Source organism: Larus michahellis, chromosome 1, assembly GCF_964199755.1.
Source record: "Larus michahellis chromosome 1, bLarMic1.1, whole genome shotgun sequence".
NCBI lineage: Eukaryota > Metazoa > Chordata > Aves > Charadriiformes > Laridae > Larus > Larus michahellis.
The window spans coordinates 201,042,758-201,067,858 of NC_133896.1; the positions used below are offsets into that span (position 1 = coordinate 201,042,758).

Sequence of the window (25,101 nt, forward strand, 5' to 3'; positions counted from 1 at the left end):
GCCCTTTGTAGTGACTAATGGCTAATGCTGAATCCACATCCAGAAAGAGTTTGAATCACTTGGTAGCAGAGTCTCAGTAGTCAACCCCAAACTGCTTTTCCCCCAATATTCTGAGTAGGCTCCAGACCAAATATTAACATCAAGTTAAAAAATAATTACTTCTTAATGTATGAGATTAGGTTTCCTCTGGTACCTCAGTGTTCGTACCAGTCAGGCCATATTCTAAAATTCACACTGACATCAATGAGGACTGTTGACAGGAAAGATATGTAGATTAGAAAAATGGAACTATTGTTTAGATTCTGACTTTTTTCCCCCTTAATACTATGTTTTCAGGTATATATTTTGCGGTAAAATTAGATTGATTTCACTGTAGTTTATACTGTATTGGCTTTCAGCAAAATCTGGATTGCAAATACTTTAAGTGAAGTTGTATTTAGAAAGATACATGTTCTGGATTTTAAAGTTCATATACACAACTGTCTCATTTGTTAGTTTCATAAAATCTTGGGTTTTGCCAAGCATAAAGTTTTGTGAAAATGTGGGCAGACCGTGACTCACTGTTTTTCTTGTTGATTTAACATGATGCTGTGTTCAGTGCTTCACCGAATAGAATCCAAAGCAACAGGGGTCCAGCTGAGTGGAGTTATCACACATGCCCTGCTGGAGGTGGGATGGGAAAGATCTCTGGAGCCTTCTGACAGCAGCCATGAACGTCTCGCCAGATAAGTCATAAAAGGACCATCAGATAGGAAATACATTTGTAGAGCCCTGACAGTGAATTTTATTAATTAAAAACAATGCATCATTTAGAAACAAGGCTAGGGACTGCTGCTTGTAACTCCCAAGGCAATGTTTTGTTTGGATAGCTGGGGAATGATGTAATGTTACTCAGATTGGCTGGGACAGAATGCGGTCCTTGCAAATGCCGTGTGGTTGTTACTCTTTAAGAGGTGAGCCTAAAAGAGGATAGTATCTGTCTTAACACTGGGCAATATAAGGATAAAAAGAAAAAACAAAAGCTCTTGGGCATCTCACGGTCTGTAGATCAGAGATTTTGTAATGTATTCTTCCTCCTTGAAGGAGGTGTTCTTGAGCCTGACCAAAAGCATATTCATGTTGCTAGAGGATGTCCCTCTGTCTTCAGCAAGGTTTGGATCAAATCCCTCTCTTGTAAGTTGATGATTTCTTCAAAATCAGAACCACTGTCGCTGAGATATGCCTTGCCAAATATTTCATTAAGGACTTATCTTAAATTTGCTGCGCCAGTAGCCCAGAATTTGTGACTTCTGCCACTTTTCATCCCACCACCTTTCTTCGTGTTTCTTTAGTTAACATAAGGAAGAAAATCCACAGCAATGTCGGGGTGGAACGGGAGGAAAGGAGGATTTCCTAGAAACCTTGTCTCCTTTATGACAGTAATACAGAATACAGTTTGTGTGGCATATTTCTTGAATCATAACTTTTATATTTGTTTTACTCATGGCATAGCTTCTAGCTGTTGCTGATACATATAATTACTGAATTAATTGTGTATTAATGCTGCATTATTGTGAGCTGACTGTAATCAAGCATTTTCTTTCAGACCACCAGAAGGAGCTATTGAATTCAAAAAGCCTTTCCTTCAAAGCAGAAAATCCTTATACAGCAGGGAAAGCAGGAGGATAATGGAGCAGGCACACCGTCTTTCTTGCGAAGTCCCGCTCTGAACCATAGAGCAAATTCTCATTTGAGAGTCTGCATCTTTTTCTGATTCACTGTCTTGTAGTAATCAAAATTGACTTTACAGGGTTTAAGATGCTTTGGAATGAGATTTCAGGCGTCCCTCCTTAAACATGTAGTAACAAATACTAACCAAATACAAAGAGATGGGAAATTCTCTGAGGCAGGTTTAACCACGTATTCTCAGAGCACAGGGAGTGTGGGAGCTGCCATTTTCCATTAGGTCAGCTGGGAGATGTTAGACTAACAGACCTGCAAAACACTTGAGAGCACTAATGGCAATGTCCATAAAGATAAACGAAACCTGAATTCTACTTACACAAGCTGACTGGCAATCAAAACGTACCAGTCACCTGTTACATGTTTTCTGAAGCAATATGAAAATGTGCGATTTTTTGTTGTTAGCCCAATACAGCTGTCTCGTGATCAGATTCATGAAATGAGGTATTGAGATTTGTAAATAGCAATCTCTCTCTGAGGTTTGCCCTTTATATTTGACAAAAAAACCTTTACACCAGTGGAAGGCAGATTATGTTGCTTCTCCCTTCTTCCGTTTACATTTTCTTTCATCTAAGAGCAGCCTGAAAGTTTGCGATGGTGGTTTGCGGGTGGCATGTTCTACGTAAGTGTGTGTCTGTGTGGCTTTAAATCAGTGTTTGGGACGAGACCTTAGTTAAGCCTGTCTGCTGCTATTCACAGCTTGCTGTGCTATTATGACATAGACTCTGGTGTAGAGTCTCACTGCTTGCCTGTAAGACAGTAGCAAGATGCAATGCTGCATACATTTCACCAAATAAAAACTGCATCTATCTGTGGGAGAAGCAGGTACTAGCACAAAGTATCAGTGTCTCTGTTAACTTTTATTGTATGCTAAGAGTGATAGGAAATATGAGTCTCTGAATGGATCTCAATAACTATGTCTGCAGTTGTTGCTATGTTGGGATGTGCTTCTGGATCTGCTCATGTCTTCGGGAAGGAAGAAAGGTGCTGGGTGGCATGGAAGAGCAGGACGCATGCTGACACATATGGGTTGTCGGCAAAGGAAAGGGAAGTAATGATCAATAGTGTTTATTTCTGAGTATGCCATAAAACAGCATTTGTCACTAGGGTCCCAGTTGTGATGTCCTATGCAATTTATTAAGTCAGCATATTAAAGGAATATCGGTTTTAAACCTATGTATTGTGCATGTCTTTGAATTAACAGGAGGAGAAAGAGTGTCTGAGGAATACTTTTAGGTAGTAGTTCAGGCTGACTGATCTCAGTACAGATTTTTCTTTATATGTGGATTTATAATGCATTTGTGCTCAAGAGACCCTGCTAGTTCTCAGGCGTAAGTTTGGGGCTGTACATGGAATAAATCAAATGTTGCTCTGAGGACCTTACAGTCCAAATGGTAACAAGACATGGAAGATGGGTATAAATCACAAAATAAGAGGAGACAAAGGAGCAGGGACAAGCTCAAGGATAATGCGGAGAGGAGGTATATACTGTTGGCTGAACATCTAATTTGGAGGTTTCATATATTGGGCTCTTTTCTTATTTTTCTTCCCACGACAATGTCCAGTAATCCTTGTCATAGTTGAGGATCTTGTGCTAGATGCTTTGCTGTGCAAAGACGGAAACTGAAGGTGGTCCCTGTCTCAGATTTAATCTGTATGATTGAGATCCAAGATAAGCCAGTTGGAAAGTGATTACGAAGAAGAGGTACTATAGGCAATGAGTGACACGTCAAAGACACTTTCTAAATGTAGCAGTTCCAGAATAAAATACACTTGTTATTTTATTATGACTCAAATCGTATTTATTTATGCAGTGAGACTACTCCCAAAATTAATAATTAATAATAAATTAATTAATTATTATAGTATATAAATGTAAATACTTTTGCTTTTTCTTTGTAGTAGTATCTCACAGAGATTTTCTTTTCCAGAAACAGTTTAACATTCCCTGTGCTGTTTTTCTTGGGAAGTGGGAATGAGTTACAAGCTACGCATCTGTAATGACCTTGAACGCTGTTCATTGTAATTTTCTGGAGTTATGAGACTGTTGCGTTGATTAAAAAAACCCAGCAATCTCTGTGCTCAGCAGCACAGGGGGCACTAAGACCATATCAGCCTAAAACTTATGCTACGGATTTTCATCCCCAGAGCTCTCTCAGTGTGGCAGAAACTGCCAGAGGATCTGTCTCAAACTGAGCCTGATTTCCTGTGACAACTACATCTCATAGGAGCAACAGCATTGCTGACACTTGGAAGACAGTTTACAGGGAAACTGTTTCAGAAATACATCTTTTCTCACAAAGGAAACTTTCTACTTCAGATTCTCAGTAAACCTGCACTTCAAAGAAAAAAAAAACAACATAGCCTTTATAAAACTAAAGTAAGCAGATACTTCATATTTTTTTGCCTCCACTTCATCAACTGTCAAGTAAATAGGCAAGTAAATGAAAGCAGACTATAGGAATTCCATTGTTGAGAGGAAAGAAACACCTTTGAGTGTGCACGAGTCTCTTCAGAAATACAGAAATATGTTACTATCGATACATTATTTACAAGGAGCTGAATTTTATTTTCTCTTTATGAAAATAACAAAGTCCACTTATGACCTAATCCCTAAGCAAACAAATGATTTTTGTCTGTCCAGTCAGTCCTAGCTCAAGTGACAGCACATATCATTCTGTCCTTTAAAGGTGTGCATCAGATCTGTATGGCTGTGTTCAGAGTGGGCTTCCTACAAAATTCTCCTTTTTCTTCTTATTCAGGTTGGAGGTAATTGGACACTGGACAGTTAGTTTGTTGACCTTCTTGGGAGGGATTCTGGAAATGGGAGTTGAGCTATTAGGTTGCTTTGTTAGGATTTCGAATAATGGTTTTGTGATGGGACTTTTGTGCCCTTTAAACACTGTGGGCTTCAGTTCTGCCAGGGCAAGCACTAAGGTACAGGTATCCAGTCATATGCTGTCATCAAAAGGTTTGGGGCATTCCTTAGCTTTCGCATGGTGCATGGCTTCTTCTGGGCCACAAGAATTAGATTACAATAATAAATGAATTCCTACAGAGTCAGATTGTCAATGTACTACTCCTCTTGGTGAGTTGTTGCATGTCTAATCTGTCCAATGTCAGTACAACTTTTGTATGGGTAGGTATTCATTGGCAAGAGTAAAGGGTTTTCAGCCTGGCGTCCTTCCAACATTGCGAGTGTGTTACTCGTGGTACAGTTACTGACTAGTAGAATGAAACACACTCAGGACATTTTGATGGCTGCCTCATTCGATAGCAAACATCTGTCTAGAGTCACAGACCAGTCCCACAGAGCAAGCAGGAGAAAGTCAATGCGTCTTTGAACTCGGTCTTAACACTCAAAAGAAGTTTTCAAGGATGGTTTTAATCTCAAGTCACGCCCGCTTTCTGAAATGTCAATACATAGACCCCCTCTCTTTAGCCAGCGGTGAGAAAGAGGCAGTTTCAGAGGGCAGTTCGTCCCACCTATCTTTCTCCATTGGCAGGGGAGAAAATTAGGTGACTAACAAACTAGAGACCTTTTTTTGGAAAGATAAATATAGATGAGAGATAAGTTGCCCTAACTAAGTCTGTTCTTTGCATGCTGGTACTATTACATGATGGCATCAGTCAGAGCGGACTGCCTCTGCTGTGTTCATGAGGGAAGTGTCTCCCGCGTGCAGCATCTCCTGCGTCACATAGCACAATCCATGCATCCAGTCAACCACTGTTAATGGTGGCTATTATACTACTTGATTTCCCTTTTTTCTTTCTTCTGTTGATTTTTCCTTCCTGTGAGGGTAAATCTGCCTCAGTCAATAACAGAGATGGAAAAAGTCCTCTGAAGCGGACAGAGGATCAAGAAGTGGTGCCTTTCCTGTCCTGTCCTGTCCTGTCCTGTCCCTCTGACCCTTTTGCCCTAGTCTCCAGATTTGACCATCTGTGAATCTCGTTATCTAGTACTGTGCAGAGCAGATCGTGTGACTGATCTCTTGGCACAGCCAGTGTGTTGCCTTGGCGGGTTGTGTGGGATGAAAAAAGCACAATACATGCCTTTTCTGTCTGAGACTTGTTTATCTGCACAACACCCAGGCCCCTCTGGGAGAGCTCTCCTCTTGGTGATCATTGGCAACCAGAAACGAATCAAATCAAGGCAAAGTTAGAGAAATTCCCCTATACAAAGAGCTGCTCTAAAACAAAGCTGCGTTTTTGTGGTGCATTGTCCTGGCTCTGTGTGAGTCCTGTAAAGAGACAAAGGCGAGCAGGAAGGAAATCTCAGCTGCTTAGTAAATGCCCTAATTTGATTTATTTAGTGCTCCCTTCCCCCACCCAAACTGTTCTGCTAACCTGTTAGTCCCAACTCAGACAAGTAAAACCAGCTAATCTGATTAGTTCTGACACACAGGAGCAAGGCTGCTGGGAAAAGCTGGACCCTTACAGCTGTTTCAGACTTCAGCTTCGATCATAACGTTATGGGTTTGCCGAATGTATAGCACAGCGTGACAGGAGCCCAGCAGCATGTACACAAGTGAGCAGTGTGACCGTCACTGAAGATTTCTACCCCGGGTCTGAGGCCACTGGAATACAAACCATGTTTCGTGTCACCTTCAATGTAGTGACAGAGAAAGTTACCTTCACCTTGGCAGCCTGCCCCTCCGTCACGTGGAAGGTAAGCTCAGATATGCATCATGTAAAAAGGCTGGTGGCACAGGAAAATGAGTATCGAAACTGTTTTCTCATCCGTAGGCTGTGTTTACAAAATTTTAAGGGGAGTAACAACATTTTAAGGGAACTGCACTGCACCACAAAGTGGTATATGCACGACTGGTTAGAGTTAGACTAAATGGATCTTGTTCTAGAGAACAGCTTATTCGTTGCCTTTTAAAGCTTTTCTCATTTGACTTTTAAAATAGCCAAATTCATAGTCACTTTCCTCTTTCTGGTCTGAAAATGTCTCTGTATTTATATTAACAGTAAATCCAGAGGTATATAACCACAAGCAACTCATTTCTGTAGGGAAGGGACACTGTTTGGGGAAAGCTTTCAAGCTTCCTAGACAATTTAGGGATGGCAATAATTTGTGAACTGTACCAAGGTACAATAAACTAGAAAAATTTGCATCCCTATGATAAGGGACTTGAACCAAAAAAACCCCTAGATGTGTAATTTACCTGGCATGGGGTTGTGATAAAATTTGGCAGAAGCCAGAGATGCTTTGCACGTCAGCTCCTTCTCCCATTCAACATTTCAGTTCAGATCTTCATTTCCTTGAGACAAATGTTCCCATCTCATCTTGAAGAGATCGGTACTGTCGGGATGAGATGGGACCAGGTTCATTGCCTTTCCTTTCCCTTTTAATGAGTGTGTGCTTTCACCATAGTGCAGTTTGAGAAGACAGCTGCTATCTTCTGAAGTGTTGCTTTAAAAACTTCATGTTAGAATCTGTTACTTGCAGTGCATTTACTGTAGGAATCTCACCTCTGTCGGTTACTATGCCTTTCAGATGTGAGAGAGTTATGAATAACTAGATACAGTGGCAGAGCAGAGTAAATGCTCTTGCTGCTCATGCTGTGCACAATTCATTATGCTGTGTAAGGAGTTGTCATATATCTTTGTCATACTTTTTGTCATATATCTTTGCTGTATTGTTTTCTCGGTCTTGGACCTGTCTTTTCCCTTGACTTGTGAGGTAGACGCTGCCCAGAAGCTGTCATTAGAAGGTCTTTAAACGGCCTGGTACAGTATGGCCCCAGCCCAGATCTGCGCTATTTGTAGCATCATATGCTAAATAAAAAAAAGTCTACTTAAGCAAAGTGTATTTTGAGTAAAAGTCACATGAAATTAATTTTACTGGACAATGCAGGAAAGTTTATGGTGATATTACTTCAGTTTCCCTATTTATTAGGAGAACTTATTTTCCCAAACATGCATATTCACTAAATAGTAATGAAAATAGTAATTTCACCAAAAGATCAACAAAACGTAAAAGGGCCTTACCTATGCTTTCTAATGGTGCATTAAAGATTTTTCTGCCTTCATATCAGAGTGACTCTGCCTTTAGGCTGCAAGTCACTTAGAAGAGGGGACTGAAATAAAAAAGCATACTGGGTCTTACCATGCTGCAGTGTTCCTACCTGATCCTGGCTCATGAGCTCTTGGCACAGCAGACATGGATGAGAATATAACCCAGGGGGTGCTGGATTTCAGTGCTCATTTATCACATTGCTGAGGGCTGTTAGACCTAAATGCATTGCAGTAAATCCCTCTGGAAAAAACTGGCAAGTACTGGAAGGTGCATCTTGGCACATTTTTGCCGTTCTCCAGTTCTTCTATTGTTTGCATAATTTAAATTATTTGATATGTGCAATGTGCAACCATGAGCAAATGCTTAAAAGTAAAAGCTAAAAGAAACGATAGTACAGTAGAACTTCCTGAAATGTAGTACATTTATTGATGAACTAAGTAAAAAATATGTGAGAAAGTGGGCACAATTATATGGAAAAACAAGACGGGATGCCACGGCAGCAGAAGAGATGGCTTTGGAGTGGACCTTACATACGTAATGCTAAGTTCATTTAAGGAAAGCTTTGTGGAAGGAGGTAATATTTTTTATTGACCAACTCTTATAGTTGGAAAAATCTGACAAGGTTTCAGGCACACAAGTGTTCCATTTTGGCAGTGGGGGGCTAATGAAAAATACTGTTTCCCTACAACCTTACCTTGCTTATGTCCTTTTATCAGCTAGAACAGGACTAGTGTTAATTTGAATCCTTTGAAGCTGAAAGAGGTCACATCTCTGCTGGAGGAGGCAGGACAGAGACATCTACTTTCAGACTGCTAAGTCTTTTCCTTTCAAGAGTAGGTGGCCCAGCCTGCAGATAATGCTGAGATGTTCTGCTTTTCCACATACCCATGGCATGACCAGCCGAGTCTTACGCAGTGCGGTGGGGCCAGAAGGACGTGGCAGCTCTGTAGGAGATGTCCTGTGAACGGTGCAAGTTCTGTCCCAAATTGTCATCTTTCTGCCCTATGCTATGCAGTTTTCATTTCTGTTAGAAATTAATTTCTTGTTAGAAGTATTGGTGAAAAATATCCTGGCCAAAGCCTAGTCTAATTATATGTGAAATATTCATTTGTGTGATATTTTAATGGAAGAAAGACAGGACTCCTGCTCCAGACATTTCACAGTCTGTAGGGCATAAACCCCATGGCTTTTGTCAAAACATTGTTTTGTAAATACTAGTTTAATTAGAAGTGGGGGAGGGTATGGTCACAGGACAACTAGGGGGAAGTGACAGCTGAAAAGGCTGTTGACAAATGCGAAGGGCTCAGAGTTGAGCATGCCTCCTCATGTGGGCACCAATGCTTGAAAAGCAAAGCAAGAAGCATCTTTATTATAAACCATAAGCATCTTTATCATAAACCCTGGAGGAGGGGACTGGGCTGGTCTTTCTCGCCTCCCAGTGTCAGTCTGCCTCCGCTCGTTTGCCTGCTCCTTGGAGAACAGGCTGCTGGTACTTCTCGATCTGTTGACAGGCATGGAGCTGGTCGGCAGAGCAGAGGGCTGAGTGCTCTGAGATACGCGTGGGTTACACAAATCAGACTGCGGCCGGTATCAGCTTGGCCAGAGTCCCTCCTCAAAGGCCTCTTCAGGTTTCACTCAGATGAATTCCTGTTGCATTTTCAATCAGTTGCTGCTAACGTTCGGGGAGTCTAGAGTTGCGTCCCTTTGTGTCGTATACCTGGCTTTAAGATAACAAGATCATGCAGCTATTGATATACCACCAAACTCCTACCACTCATTTCCTAATGCGTGAATAGATGACACACTGCTTAGATGAATGCAATTCAAATTCGCAGGGTACAAGCAGATTTAGTTACAGAATGTACTCGCTCATTGAGGATTAGCTACACTTGAATCCTATTGATTTTCTTTTACTGTTGGTGGTTCAGTTTTGTTGAATCCTGCCTGAACTGCATGGGGGAAAAGCAGCCAAAACTGCTGGTTTGTGGCTTTCTATTCAAGGCCGGGAAATTCACTTGATGAAGATCAACCCAACGCGGGGCTTTCTTGCCAATTGATGCTGCGCTTTATCTCCCTGACACAGATAGATAAATGAGCTGGGGGTGGCTTTACAGGCAGTTGCAGCCCGACCCAAGCGCGTTGTTGCCAACTTTCGAAAGCTGCACAATGGGTCTCTCTCCCTGGCAGTTACAGCCGTTGGGGCAGGGACCTGTCATCTGAAAGGCTGTTAATAATGATGTAAACTCCTCCCTAAGGATGTGGGAACAATGTTCAAATCCTATGAAGGCAGGAATATCTGTGATAAGGAAACCTGAAAAATCAGGAGCTTAGCGTCCGTTTTCTTTCTGCAGCGAGTTGAATACAGCTCTCCGGCTTGTGAAGGGCCAGTGGGGAGGCAGGAGGGGAGGCGTGGGAAGCAGGCGGCAACTTGCAGCTTTTCTGGCTCAGAATAACCTTCCCTGCCGCTGTTTTAGAAACCTCAGTTAGAGCTACATAGAGCTACAGTCTGGCCTGTTCAGCAAGAGTAAGTGCATGTTACTGAACGGTTTGTTATTACTTTGTTGTGGTAGTTCATAAATGCACCCCCAGTGTCAAAAACCACAGTGGTAAATACAATACGAACAGAAACAGGCCCCTGCCAGCAAAGTTCACGATCAAAATCTATGGATTTAAGTGCACCCTAGGTAAGGACCAGACCGTGAGCACAAAGACAGTGTGTTGATGACAAATGTCATCCACATATGATGGCACCTGGGAGAGAAGTGAGCGTGGAAGAAAGGCAGCATGACTGTGGCACATGTTGCAATGGATTACTCAAGGACTGAATCCAGCCCAAGGAGCTGCTTTCCTCCCCAGATCCTGTTAAATCCGGGGAGGTGATGGAGCTGAAGATGCTCAGCACCTATGGGGAAGAATTTCAACTTGTTCTTTACTCGGACATTGTTTTCAGGTTACAGAACAGTGCATTTCTCCTTGAACAGTAACCACTTCATTTCTAACTGTTAAATATAGAGCTGCTAAATGCTTCTAAGTGTAAGTTCCCTGACAAAATATCCAGAAACAGCTATTGCTCTCAGTCTTCATCTGAAATGCCTTTTTTCACCTTGCTTTTAAAGAGTGCCCCAATATATACACCAGATATTTGTACATCAGCTTCTATGAATTTTGTTCAAGGCTCAAGTTTCTCCCTGGTTGTGAATGCAGATGCACTCCATCTTGTATATTTGTTAGTTGATTTTGTCACTTTTTGATGGTCCCAAAAGAGAGGTTGACAAATTCCCTCCAATCTTCACAATGTTCACAGTTCAGTAATAGTCTCTGACCCCAAATACTTATCTCTGCAACTCTGAACCCCACTGCACACTGCCACAACCACCTTTGGGATTATGATGCTTGATTTGGGAGCTGCTGCTATAGAAGTACTTTTAGAGGTGATGACGTTACTTCTAATAGCAATCTTAGAAATTTTTTACCTTGAGCCATGATGATAGACGAAGGTTTTATTCCTGTCATTACACTTCTGGAAGTTCTGTAGCTCCCACATGTCTCCCCAAAGGTCTTTGCTTTCAGAGATATGCTCATCTGTAGAGGATTGAAATCCCTTTCTCCGTCTCTCCCTGATTATTTGTTTACAATATAAGACGCCCACCTTTGCTTCTTTCCACACAACAGTATTTTCTTGGCCTTGCACCAAACCCTTGAATGAATGTGATTCAAAAGGATCAGCAGGTTCTTGCTGGGAGATCAGGTAATATATAGTAATCAGGTCTGTGACGCTCGTTTGATCCCCAACTCCAGCTCACCAGCAGATGGTAGCAAACATCTCCTTCCCTGTGAGCTTCATCTGGGGTTGTTTGAATTCGAAAGGGCTGGAGTGCCTCATTGGAGTCATTTGTGAGAAAAAAAACAAGCTGTAAAGACAGTAGTTGTGCAACTCGGAACAAGGGAGAAGAGCCACGGAAACCACGGAAATATTGCTGCAATCGGGACAGAAGAATTAAGTAGAGGCTGGAACAAAATCACTGCAGTGACTTGCACTGAATGGCATGAGAAGCATTTTGGTGTCACCGTTATTGTTCTTGTGGTGACAAAAAGGGACCATTATTTGCAACGTAGCAAATGAACAACATTCAGAGCAGCACGATAAAATTGAAACTGCTCCGGGTCAGCTCTGCCCATGTGTGTTGCCCTTTGTCTTTGCACTGAAGATGTGGAAAGTTCAGGATGGGTACTTTTACTAGCCATTTACTAGTTACTGTTTCTCGTCATTTGTTTTTCTTCTGAGCCGTACCAGCTCTAGTTCTTTTTATATTTGATCTAGTTTGTTGATTACCACTTTCTCTCACCCTCTTCTGTATGCTACTCATTTAAATGGCTTGTTATGACAACGCTTCTCAGCTTCTTTTTCCTGATAGCAGCTGAACTGAGAGACGGGAAAAGAGACAGGGACAGGATAAAGAAAGCTGCTAAACTGTGGTGTAATTCCCATAAGGAAATGTCTCTTCACTTATAACACAGTACTGGTCAGAGCTGAGCAAACTATTTGTGGATAAATATTACTGGATATTTTTTGCCATTACTGTTTTCAAGTATACCACCTCTACTTTTAACTACCTTACTGAGATTTTGAAATTTTTTGACTCCTTCACACACAGAGCGTTCAATTCTGTTGGCAGTTTCTGGGAAGCATTCCATTTGTGCTCATTTCTCCATCAATAAGTGATTGGTGACCAAAATTCTAAGAGTTGGTTTTGTTGTCTGACAGGACACTGAAACTGATTTCTATGCTTATTTACTGGAAATTAAAAACAAACAAACAAACAAACAAACAAAAAACATTTAAATATCATTTAAAACAAGACAATGGCTTTTTATGGGTATAAAAATGTATTCCTTCTCCAGTGCTTACCGTATTCTGAGCCAGAAAATCTTTCTCAGTTAAATGGAAGTTAGAATGGAAATAGAAAGGAGGAAAATCAATTATCGCGTTGTGCTGCTTCTTTTGCAGGGCAGCTTGCTCTGGAAAGCAGTGCAGAACGCAAGCGAGACTGGCTATACCTCTGTCAGTGCTTATGCCATGTGGCTGAGGATTCGAGCTGAAGTTGTCAGGATTCTCCTTTGGCTTTAAATCTTTCTATTTTCTTGTAATTATTAGAAATATCAAAATCCCTTTGGCAGATACAGGTGGCCTGAGTCTTTTCAACTCCATTAGCATCAGTCAGTGATCTCAGCGTTCATGTATGTTGTGTTTAACTACGTGGGCAGGGGTAAAGTCCTCCCAGTGTGACAACACTTGTCTCCTACAGCTGTGCTCTTGGCAGAGGTGATGATCAATCAGTTCCAGAGATAACCCAAAATTTTACTTGGGAGATTTTGGTCCGTATCCTTCGGTACGGAGGTGTGCTGGGAAAGGCCTGGATGTTAGTGGACCTAATGACCTAATTTGACAGAGAAGAGGAAGAGGGCATGTGTCTGTGGCTTGAACATCATGGTTTGGCAGTGTGGTAAATCTGCCTATAAGGATCATAGAATAATAGAATCATAGAATAGTTTGGGTTGGAAGGGACCTCTCAAGTCATCTAGTCCAACCTCCCTGCAATGAGCAGGGACATCTTCAACTAGAGCAGGTTGCTCAGAGCCCCGTCCAACCTGACCTTGACTGTTTCCAGGGATGGGGCAGCTACTACCTATCTGAGCAACCTGTTCCAGTGTTTCACCACCCTCATTGTAAAACTTTCTTCCTTATATCTAGTCTAAATCTACCCTCTTTTAGTTTAAAGCCATTATCCCCTGTGTTATCACTACAGACCCTACTCAAAATTCTGTCCCCAGTTCTTGTGTTTCATCAGAAATGCCGTGGCTATTGGAAACCAAGCTTTGATTTAACATAAACTCACTGCTGACTCAAATCTGTTCAAAAACACTGATGGATCTGTTTTGTACTGTTGGACTTTATGACCAATCAGGTATAATCCGTCTGCCCATTTCCATTTTTATGCTAGATCAAGGAATATTGGCCCTCCCACAGCCAGCATAAAGCCTCCACAAAAGCATGAAATGATTACACAGCTTAAACTCTCCCCTGTAGAGTGTCTTTAACCTGTCTGATGTGCAGTTATGTTCTCGTGTCTGACTAGATCAATTTTAGACCAGATCCATATGTTGGTGGTGTTCAGATAAGCCATCATGGAACCACAGCCTAAATGCAAAAATGCAGCCATACAAGAAGCTGACGTCAAATGCAAACTGTGAAGTCAAACCTCTGCTTGATCACATTTGCTTTCCCAAGTAGACAAGTGCTAATTTTTCCTCCAAATAGCTCAAATTTTAGGCAGATAAGTAGTGTGCAGATCTGTTAAGGGAGATGCAAACAATAGAGCTGCAGAGATACAAATGCATGTGTGTTATTTCAAATACTAGACTCAAAATCTGTGCAGTTACTAGTTAACATCAGCTCTACCTTTAGTGATCCTTTGCTGGCCTGATGAGATATTAGGAAAGCAGAACAGAGGTGAGAACCTTGCAAGATGAATCTGGGTACAAAATAAGAGACAGAGCAAATACATGGGAACTGAATACTGTCATTTGAAGAAAATGCCTATGAACCCAGTAAATTGGAAGTGGGAATTGCAATTTGTTGAAGACAAAGAGGTGTTGATTTGAGTAGTATGGGAGACTGGAAAAGATGATGGCACAGCACCAAAACAAAGAGGTGTGTCTATGGGGGAAGTTTAGGAGTTGTCTTGTGGAAGTGAATTTTTGGATTCTGACCAAAAAGTATAAATCTATTGTATATGAAATACTGATTTTGATGACAATACACACTGAAATGATAGAGCAGCTATACATTTTGCCCATGGGATTCAGTTTCTCTTCTGGTGCAAATGTTTAGTGCTTGGCAATCATGGTAGAACTTGGGTATTATAACTCACTCAGACACTTCATGCCTTATTTAACGATAACTGAAGCTCTTCCCACTGTTATTATTATAAAAGGAGCAGTCACAAACTTAGGGCAGTGTGCAGAAATCTCTTTCCACAGCAATGATAATTCATTCCTCTTTATACAATATCCATTGTCTTAGTGCAGCTAAAAGTATCCTAGGTGCTTTACAAAATGTAAAAAGACATGGTCCCTGGCCTAAAGTGCTTTCTGCTTTAGTTCAGACATGACACAAGACATGTGAAGAATGAGAGTGAGATGGTGCAGGGATGAGTGAGACCCAGAGTTCCTCTCAAGAGAACACTCTGGTGTGATGTTTATACAACCTGAGCATTAAACTGTGTCCATCCCCCTGCTCATTTTTGAAGTTGGCCTGATTATTTTTTCAGAAGCAAGGGTTGTATAACATTAACTGGCATCGAAAAAGTTCTGACTGATGATAGTTTCTTTTTTTGCCTTTGATAAGAGCTCTTGTGAATCATCACTGTGTCAATTTATCTTAATATGCCATACTGTAAATCACAATTACTTACCTGCTGCTTTAGAAGAACTTTAGCAACCCCTGCGGCAGGGACAGGGACCTCCAAGTGCTGGGGGGATGGGCAGTTGAGAAAATGAACATTACGTACATCATTTATCTCCATACGTGGTCACAAAATGTGGTAGAAATATTTCTTGAGCTGTACCCTATTCAAGTTTCTTACAAGGCCAGCAACTTACAATCAGACTTGTGAATCCTGGTGGGTCTTTGCAAAACTGGCCTCAGCAGCAGGGGACGTTCATCTGTGTCTCCTCCGAGTGCTACATTGAAGCTAATGGTGCTTTTCACAAAAGAACATTCCGGGGCAACACCCCCTTCCTGAGTACCAGGCAGAAAAGTATATTTTAAAAATCTTTATTTACAACAGGAGAAAAATAATCCTTTGCTTTAGTGGGCTTCTGGCAGTTATTGAGGCTCCATAGTACAGTATTCACCTGTTTCCCAAGGAAACTGGCCAGTTTATCCAAATGATCATGGATCAGACTGGCTCCACTGCTGTTACTGATCCCAAGGGTTAGGAAATAGAGGATACTGCATAGAATTCCTTGGGTCTTAATACCTTCACTGTGAGATGGAAATGTGTCCTTCCTACTAGCTGCGGTGATCGTAGAGGAGGGGTAGAACAGCTTCCTTAGACAGGCACTTTGGGTTTAGGGACAGAAGTGACAGACCGGCATGTAACTCTCTGGAAAAACCATGCTGTTTACTTCCTTTTGTGCTTTAAGGCATCCTTCCCTCTGTCCTCTATAACAAGGCAGCCCTATCTGGCTCTGATTTAGAGGTGATCAAATCAACATCCTAACCTAGCACTTTCCAAGGGAGGATTTCAGAGGACCATATTGATGATGGCAGTGGGTATTTTCTTTGTGTTCATGAAGAGATTTATATCCTACAGTGCTCAGCAAGTAGCTCTGTAAGGACATGATGCTGGATCACCCTGGTCCCTACACCTCCTCTGGCTCTGATCTCCAGCGCCCAGGCTGAATGAAGAGCCAAGGCAGGGGCCCAACACGTTTCTCAGAATGCACTCAAGGTCCTGTTGCTTAACTCTATGCAGAATTTCACAAATTAGTGCCTTTGAATATTATCCAGCAACACACAGGGATCAGGTGTGAACTGTACTGGCTGTTCGAGCCTTGGCCTCCACTGGCCAGCCCTGGGTTTGGCTTCTGCCAGGCTTTGCAGGCTTTGCCCCTGCCCCTTGCGCCTGAGCAGTGGCAGGGAGCTGTGGGCAGAGCTGAACTTGGTCACAAAAGAGGAGGAATTTTTATTAAGTCTTCTCCAATATAAACTAGTTCTCTCTTGTTTTCCTTATTTCCAAGTCTTAAAGAGGGATGTTTCACCTCTCCTTTATTATCTCTTGGCTCGTTTCCAGTCTGGCCAAAGCTAAGAGGGGCTGTACACCTTCCACTAGCGCTGCCTGGGCCCTATGTCAGGGAAGGAGCCCTGCTGCCCGCGCTCACATGCTGCCTCTTTCAGTAAAATAGTGCTGGTAAGAAAAAAAAATAGTGTTTAAAAGAGGGAATTTGAGTGAGCAAAAAGTTTTCCATCTGAAGTTTATAAATCGCTAGATAAATCCAATCAAACAGTGAGCTGTGCAGTTAGCCCAGGATATAGAGTATGTGGTATGATAGACTTTTTGTTATCTCTAACTGTCTTGTCACTCTTCAGGAAATAATATAACCAAGCTCTGGTTGAACACCATAACTCCAGGTAAACTCAAAGATAAGCTGCAGGCTTTTGCCATTTAAACCTCTTTAAAGTCCTAATGCATTAACAGGAGATGTATGTACATGGACCTAAAGTTACCAAAAAAAATCACTTATGAAAATGTTCTCATTCATTTGGGTGCCAAAATTTTAGTTCTGTCTGAAAGCAAAGGTGTTGCATTGGCATTTAACACTATGTCTGCCACTTCCTCTCCCTGGTGATAGCACAGTCAGCTCCTGCAAGCACAGGGCCCTGAAGCTGCATTTTAGGAGGTCAGCAACATGTCTGTGTGTAGCCTGCAGACTTTTCTTTGTTAAAGAGTATTAAAGTATATGGTGTTTAATACTTTCTTTGGTTCAACATTAAACCAGTCATTTCTTCACTTTAAAAAGCTGACCTCAACTTAAAAAGTTGACCTTTATCACTATATTAGAAAGCAACAGAAAGGCTCAGCTGTTTACAGAAGTTGTTTGCCTTCTACAAACTCAGATTGGCCATTCCAGTAACACACTATTACTGTACACTATTATAACCTTTTACCAGTGACTCCTCAACACAAAGAATCTCTGCACTCTGAAGAACCTAGAGCACTAAGTGGGTCCGGTGCCCACTGCCTCAGAAGGTTTAGGACCAGGGTTTGTCGCTGAATTGCAGAGAACATTAACCATCCAGAAACTCATGCATCATTCCCTTCAGTTGCTGAGTCCCTGGAATATGCACTGTTTTTTTGACACGATAGATATAAAACTTCTTTGGAATTTTCTCTCAGTGTTTTTCAGGCTTTGAAGTGGTCACTGATAGCAGACTTTGATGACTGAAGGGTATTATTAAGGGAGATCCGTAAGGACCAAGTTTATGGGTTAGGAAGTTCATGGTATTTTCACTTCTGGAGGAAGGCTAGGGAGGCCTCTGTGTGTGCTTAACTCTCTCCTACTACAAAGAGTTTCCAAACTGTGGGCTTGGCATGCTCCACAGGTGTCCCAAAACCCCTGATCATCTCTATAGGGAAGCAGGTTGGACTGTGCAGTGGATCCCACCCACTCATATTTTTCCATGGAAGTGGTGTGGAAGTAGTGTGATAGTTCAGGGTCTGGAGGAGTGATGGTATACATTTGAGTCTTATCTCAACAAACATTCAGCCAGAGAATGGACCTTGATGCAAGAGGTGGGAAACATTCCCAGATCCCAGGTTAGATATTGTCAAAAGTCAGATTTATAAAGCAGAAGGAGAATAACATTTCTACCTATGAGCAACACACCATTCATTTGTCCGGTAACAGAAGGGCTGGTTGTCTAAACTGATGGATAATCTGAGCTGCTGTGTTTCTGAGCTTAAAAATGTTACTAATGAACATTAGTCATGACGGTGACTAATGTTCTTGTTTGTGCCAATGTTTAGCCAGTCTAAAAAGATACAGGTTTAGTAAATGATCTCCAGACTTTGAGATTCTGCCCAGTTCTGCACCCACAGCTCAGCAGCAAGAGGGAATAATTTATACCACATTGGAGTAACGAAACAACAGAGTAAACCCATTAAAGCAACAGGACAAAGGCCTTGCTTTAGACAGGGTACAGAAAAGTATTCAGCCGCTTTTGAAAGCTGCCACTGCCTCCTCCTCTCAGTTGCACTGCATATATTGTGAGATAACTCTTGCTTTAAATGGAAGGGACCGTTTATAACTTATTGAATCCATAATTTAGAAGGATTTAGACATAAGGCATCATGTATAGCTCAAGTAACATGACCTGAATCACTTGGAATATTGTAATTGCCTTCTTTCAGCTGTAAAACTCAGAATCCAAGACTGCAGCCTGAACTCTACTGAGGAATTAATTTTGTCCAATTAGAGATCTCATTGCTGTTCTTGTGTTGTGAGCAGTTCAATTTGTTCTATTCACTGGTCTTTCCAGTTTTGTCAGCAGGACAATTTACTGCAGCCTGTCAGTGTGTAGTGAATCCATAATGAATTATGGAAATTTGCTGTGAAAGCCTGACCTTTTCCAATGTTTGTATTGGGATTTCCCAGTACCTCTGTTCTCGTGCATTTTAATGCTCTAAGCAGAAAGTAGCAATTTCAAATATTGATGAAGAAATTAAATTTAAAGTCTACCCAGACACCTGAAAACTCATCCTTACAAAAAATTATTTCCTGCAGCCAAAAGTAATGCAAATGACATTACCTGAGAGAAATTATTGGAGGACGTAACAGGCTCCTCATTAAGCTTCCACCAAGGCAAGTAGAGTTATTACAAACACAGAAAAGAATTAAAGTTGTCTGTTGATCAGATACACACTGCACAGCATGTGATCACCATTAATGTGTATTTCAAAACTTTAGAAATGTGGCTGTTTTCTCACACATGCAGAAAGATGGGTATTTGTCTAAACAGTTGTACTGGCAAACTGCATTTGTGAAGTATTGTAATTTCTTGTCCCAGCCAGGGATAGTGCAAAGCTGGAGCAAGAATGAAACAGTTTAATTTATCCAAGTTTTCCAAATACTAACTGATGTCCATTATTAGTTGGATGCCCGTGTGGTTCGTAACTCTTACAGTATCTTGACAGCTTTTCCATTCTCAAATCCATATACTTTCTACAATAAAGAGCAGGTTCCAAAAAGGGTACTGAGCTCTTCATATCCAACCTCCCACAGCTACTTTACTGTTTGGAAAGCAAAGCAACCATGACTGGGAGTCAGAATGAATCTAAGCCAGTAAAAGAAAATTCCGACTTCAGATTATTTTAATCATTTTCATTCCTTTAAAATGGCTAAAGCCAAAGTGAGGGAAAGTTTGATTCTGAACCAGGGAAAGGCACCCTCCGACAGTCATTAACTTACATGGCTCCTGATGGGCACAGGGTTCAATGTCTCAGCTGGTGAAAGGATGCAGTGCTCTGGACATGTGGGGTCTAATCTAAAGCCTTATAAATCCAGGGAGAAGCTTTCCAGGCTTTGGATCACTCTTTTGAGATCTAATTCAATGTCAAGTCAAGCTGGATCTGTTTCCCAAACAAAAACACAGATGCAGGCAAATAACAAAGGAGCTGCTGTATTCTTTTAGGCAAGCAGAAAGGGAGAAGATTTATTTCAGAAGCCTCGAGATAGTGTGTAGTCCAAAGAATCAGAATGGGTGTGCAGATATATCCTCTTAAAATTATTACGACCACAGCATTCTGTGATTTACTGACAGCATGGTCAGACAAGCAGCAGGGATCCAGCTTGTTAAGTTATATAGTAACTGCAATGCAATTTTAAACCCTTTGCACTGAAGCTGGTTTAAGCACACCTGCTTGCAAGGCTTCATAAGGGATTAGAAATGTATCCCTTGGCCCCTCTATTCTTCCAGATAAAGGGATGGTCTTCCTCAGCTTTAGGATAACCTGGTTGGACCATTTGTGCTTCTGACCATGAGTGTTACGGGACATTTAAAAAGCTGTGAATCCAGACCTTAAAAAGAAGCAGAAGTTACAGAGCTAGTAATGGGACAGGAAGATGTAGAAAGCTACAGCACCATCTGCACTGACGACCTCTGTTGTTTTTAATGTAGCTATGTCAGTGCAACCTTTTGAGGTTAATGGACCGTTCCCTGGTGCCCTTGTTACTCCCGTAACCCACAAGAGCAGTTTGCAGCACTGAAAGTCCTGTTTTACCCCTTGGTGAAATACATCTATATATGAGGTTTGTGTTAATGGTAGTTTCGGAGGTAGGCAGGGATGATGCTGTTTGGGTATTTGGGCTGGGTCATCTCCTTCCTTAAGGCTCCCTGTCTGTAGAACACGTTTTGTGTTTTAAACTTACAGCAATTACCTCTTGAATATTGGAGAAGAAAGCAAATGGGAACTCACCTGCTTTACTTCCAGCGTTACTTGTTTTGCAGTCTAAACAAGATAAAACTTGAATATTGCAATATTACAATGAAATATACCTACCAAATTGGGCAAGACACATATGCTTGTGTGGATAGAGGGATGGGTACCCCACTGCACCTCCCTCTCACTTCAGAGCTGCAGACTGCATTCTGATGAGCCACATTAACACTAATAAGAGGGGGAAATAATGTTTCGGGCAAAATGCTGACCTTGATAGCACATGCTGCTTTTGGCATATCTATGCACAGACATCTGTTTTAATATTTAGCTACCATTTTAGTGTGTTGTACATCCACAAAATATGCTCATGATGGAGCTGCATTCTGTAAATTATCCGCACAGATGTAAAGAATTTCTGCCCCAAGGTATCTGTAATTCAATAATTCTAGTTCAATTTAAACAGAAGTTATTTAGCAAGCACAGCCTTTAGAAGTCTGTTTCCCACTCATTCTATAATGAGTTCTATATTTTTTTACATGCTGGGAAAGGAATTGCCTGAGCTAAACCAAGGCTTGATCTGAACAAGCTACTGACCTGCTTGTCTGATAACTGTTGGATTTATTTAGTTCCCAGTGACCAAGATCTGTTTCACTTGAGACTGGAAGTTCAGGGGCTTGCAAGGCTGGTTCCTGTGTTCCTGTTAGCAGAGCTACACTAGATCACAAGAGAGCTCTTGTAGAAGTCAGACTGTATCACCAAGTTTCACCCTTGCTATCCAAGCCACCATCAAATTCATAAGGCTTAGAGACAAGAAAGATCTTGTCTATGGTGGGGAGTGGGAGATTCTTCGGTGAGTAATTGTAAGTGGGCTTAGTGCTGGGTTGTTTTGTGGGGTTTTTTTTGGTTTTTTTTGTTTGGTTGGTTGGGGTTTTATTGTTTTTGTTTTTGTTTTAAGAAACTATCCCTTGGTGTTTGTTTTTAGGAAATTCCCTTTGTTATTTGATCTAATTTTTCCTTTACTGATCTTCATCATAATGTCTATACCAGTAACATCTGTATGTGAAATGATGGTAAAGCACCTTTTCTGCAGTTTTATTTTCAGAGTACTTGAAAAATAGGTTTGGGATCTACATGTAATCAACATAGCAGATTTTATTATGGAAATCCTGGAACTATTAAAATCAGTAGCTTTTATCAGTAGCTTTTATTTTTAAAGTCATCAGTAAAAGACTTTAACAGGTCCAGAATTTTATCTTCGTAAGAAAGATTTTAGTGGGTTTTTTCTTAATGATCTTTAGAATTAGCTGACAATTAAGTAATGCAATTGCAGCACAGATTGTGTAGAAAAGTGTGGAAAACATTATCAAAGATCAAGGGACATCTTACTTGACTTCTGGTAAGAAGACATTTTGCTACCAGATGTGTTCATACCCTTTATAAGTGTACTTTCAGAGCTTACTGAATATTGCTTACTTTAGAACAACCTAGTATTGTGTTTTATGAACTCCTGAAACACAGGTTTCCTTTAACAAGACTTAGGGTCTGTTTCAGGAGAGGTGTCATGGTCTCTATGACGTACTATGATCTTATGACATGTGACCTTCCCACTAAAGTGGGGATGGCTCAGCTCCTGTCACAGGAATATATGTCTGGCACATAAAGGTAAGCCAGCTCTGATTTCATCTGTTCTTAATACAGAGGGCTATATGATATGTCAGATCGGTATTTGTGAACTGGACCACTGAACCATCACTGTAGTGAGGGTGATTTGGATGCGTCGGGGTGGGAATTGCTGCAGCCCAGTGGTACAGCAGAATCCTTAAAACAGTGTTGCCTCTACTGGTGCAGCAAGGAATATGACTACAGAAGCACCAAACTACTAAAAGCAATAAATGTTAAAAAAAATTTTGCTATGGCTAGGACTGTGGAATCTGAATGGCTTATCATAACGTCTACAGAATAGTTCCCCTCAGGAGCTGTTTTGGGTGCCTTTTGAGAGCAGGTGTACTGCAGGAATTTTACTTCCAATGTTAAGAATAAGCGCACATTTTTCAGGTGTTTTGATGTTTCTGCATTTGTTTCTGAATAAAGTCAGAAAGTGTGCAGGAAACTGGAAATTTAACAGACATTGTATATAAAACTTTCTCTCCCACCATACTATAAAAATAGTTTTAAATCATGTTACAAATGATCTCTTAAAACAGATTATTAATTCAAATGTGCTCTCTCAACCCTGTTAAACTGTCATCTTATCCAGAGTGGGGATAGGCACAAATCAAATGCGCAGATTGGAATGACCCTGGTCATTGCGTGGGAGTTGAAAACTCATCTGATGGAGGGTTTGTGAATGACCTTTCACTTTGTACCAGGCTGCGTCAAACTGTCCAGTCAAATACCCACTCACTTCCTAAGCGTCCTTAATCTAGTGCAGGTGAAGTACTTGTTTACATACAAAATGCTAAACATATGGGCAAACCTGAATTCTCAGGCTATTGCTAACTGTGCTCTGACAAAGCCTCAAGCTGCAATTAGCTGGTGCATCGCTAGAGGTCCCAAGAAGACATCAATGAGACCTGATGGGGGATGCACTTCACAGCCGGTCGTGTGGGATATCTAGAAAATGTTCCTTTTGTTTTTCTCCTGCCTTTGGCTCCTCACTTAGCTCTGTATGCGTTACACTGCTAGATGTGGAACTGGGATTTGTTTCAGAACCTCCGAAATATTTTTTTTTTTCCTGACATTAACAGTATAAATAAATTCTTCATGAAGTTCTCATGTTTGGCTTTTCGAGGAAGAACGATGAGTCACAGGTTTCTGAAGCATCTTGTTCCCGGCATTATACTTCTCAGACATGAATTAGAAAACATCAGAACAATAACAACATTTCCCCTGCTGCTTTTGGAAGAAAACAAAATATGAGTCCAATTAGTTTGAATAATTATGTTATTGAATAATTGTATTGGTCACAGGTTTCATTTTCTCCTTGGTGCCGCATTTTGTAAAGTCAAGTCAAGCTGAAACAGTAGGAAGACAGAAGGAAGGAAGTCGCACGATATCCTGTGAACACCAGCGGTGTCATTATCTTCTCTTTGTTTTCAGAAATAACCTAATGAAAAGGCTCCTTCAAAAGCTAAATGCCTTTGTTGAATCCTTTCTCTTTTACTGAAGCTATTTACCAGCACAAAAGGCTTCAGCCTAAGAATCGACACAAAACCCTGAAGAAGAACAAGTATCAATGGAACAAATGTTCTGCCAATCTAGTGCTATAACCCAGCATAACTATTAATTTCTGCATAGCCATAGGCTGAGGTTTTTGTGTTGCTAAAGGTCAGGGTTTTGGTACTTTTTAAAGTTCTGAAGATCTGTTTCTGATGCCTTTTTTTAGCACTTATTAGGAAGTGATAAATCTGTATAATTGGCTTTAGAAGTACGCTTTTAAAGCACTCTGAAAATGTTTAGCTTCTCAGCAAATTAACTGAATGACATTTCTACTTCTCTTTGTGAAATTATTCCCTGCTATTAAGGGACTGTATTTATCTTATGTGACCTCTCTACAGAGTTTGTACTTTTGTTGCTTTTAGACAACTTCTTAAGACAACAGTAGCCTGAGCCTTATATTTTCCATTAAACTCCTCACTACACTGTGAAAATACAAACCTCTACTAATGCTGAGAATAGGATCCATGGGCATTTTTCAGGTGGCAACATTAACAGTCCCTTTAGAGGTGACATTTCAAATTCAAAGCCAGACTTCCAAATTCTGCTGTTGTACCTAGACTGTCTGCATTATTTGTTCTTCTTCCACCCTAATCCACAGTGATGGTGAACAGATGCAATACGCTTCTTGTGATCAGTGATTTCCTGTCCACAAAGGACCTTGTGAAATTGCCTCTGCTTCCCATTTCCAGATGCTCATTCAGAGGTTCAATTCAATTAAGTTTTGAAAACATTGTCTGAACATTATCTCTTTCTGTTCCCTGTGATTATGTCTTTTGTACCTTTATAAGAAGAACTTGTAACGTGTGCTCATAGCACAGAAAGCCAACCATATCCTGGGCTGCATCAAAAGAAGCATAGCCAGCAGGTCTAGGGAACTGATTCTGCCCCTCTGTTGCAATCTGGTGAGACCCCACCTGGAGTACTGCATTCAGCTCTGGAGCCCTCAGCACAGGAAAGACATGGACCTGTTGCAGCGGGTCCAGAGAGGGCCACAAAAATGATCAGAACACCTCACCTATGAAGATAGGCTGAGAGAGTTGGGGTTGTTGAGCCTGGAAAAGAGAAGGCTCCAAGGAGACCTTATTGTGGCCTTTCAGTACTTGAAGGGGGCTTATAAGAAAGATGGGGACA

General features: G+C 41.1%; 1 protein-coding gene across 2 annotated transcripts in view; it reads left to right on the plus strand.

The window, feature by feature from the left end:
* Positions 1-25,101, plus strand: part of SPATA13 (spermatogenesis associated 13) — a 186,840-nt gene that overhangs the window by 15,121 nt on the left and 146,618 nt on the right. Inside the window, exon 1 of one of the 2 annotated variants that reach the window (XM_074569080.1) lies at positions 5,926-6,391. The exons of the other annotated variant lie outside the window; for it this stretch is intronic. Coding sequence (XP_074425181.1) covers positions 6,314-6,391 — 78 coding nt within the window. The 5' untranslated portion in view covers positions 5,926-6,313. Of the gene's footprint in view, positions 1-5,925; positions 6,392-25,101 lie in introns of those variants that run through there. 2 annotated transcript variants of the gene reach the window in all.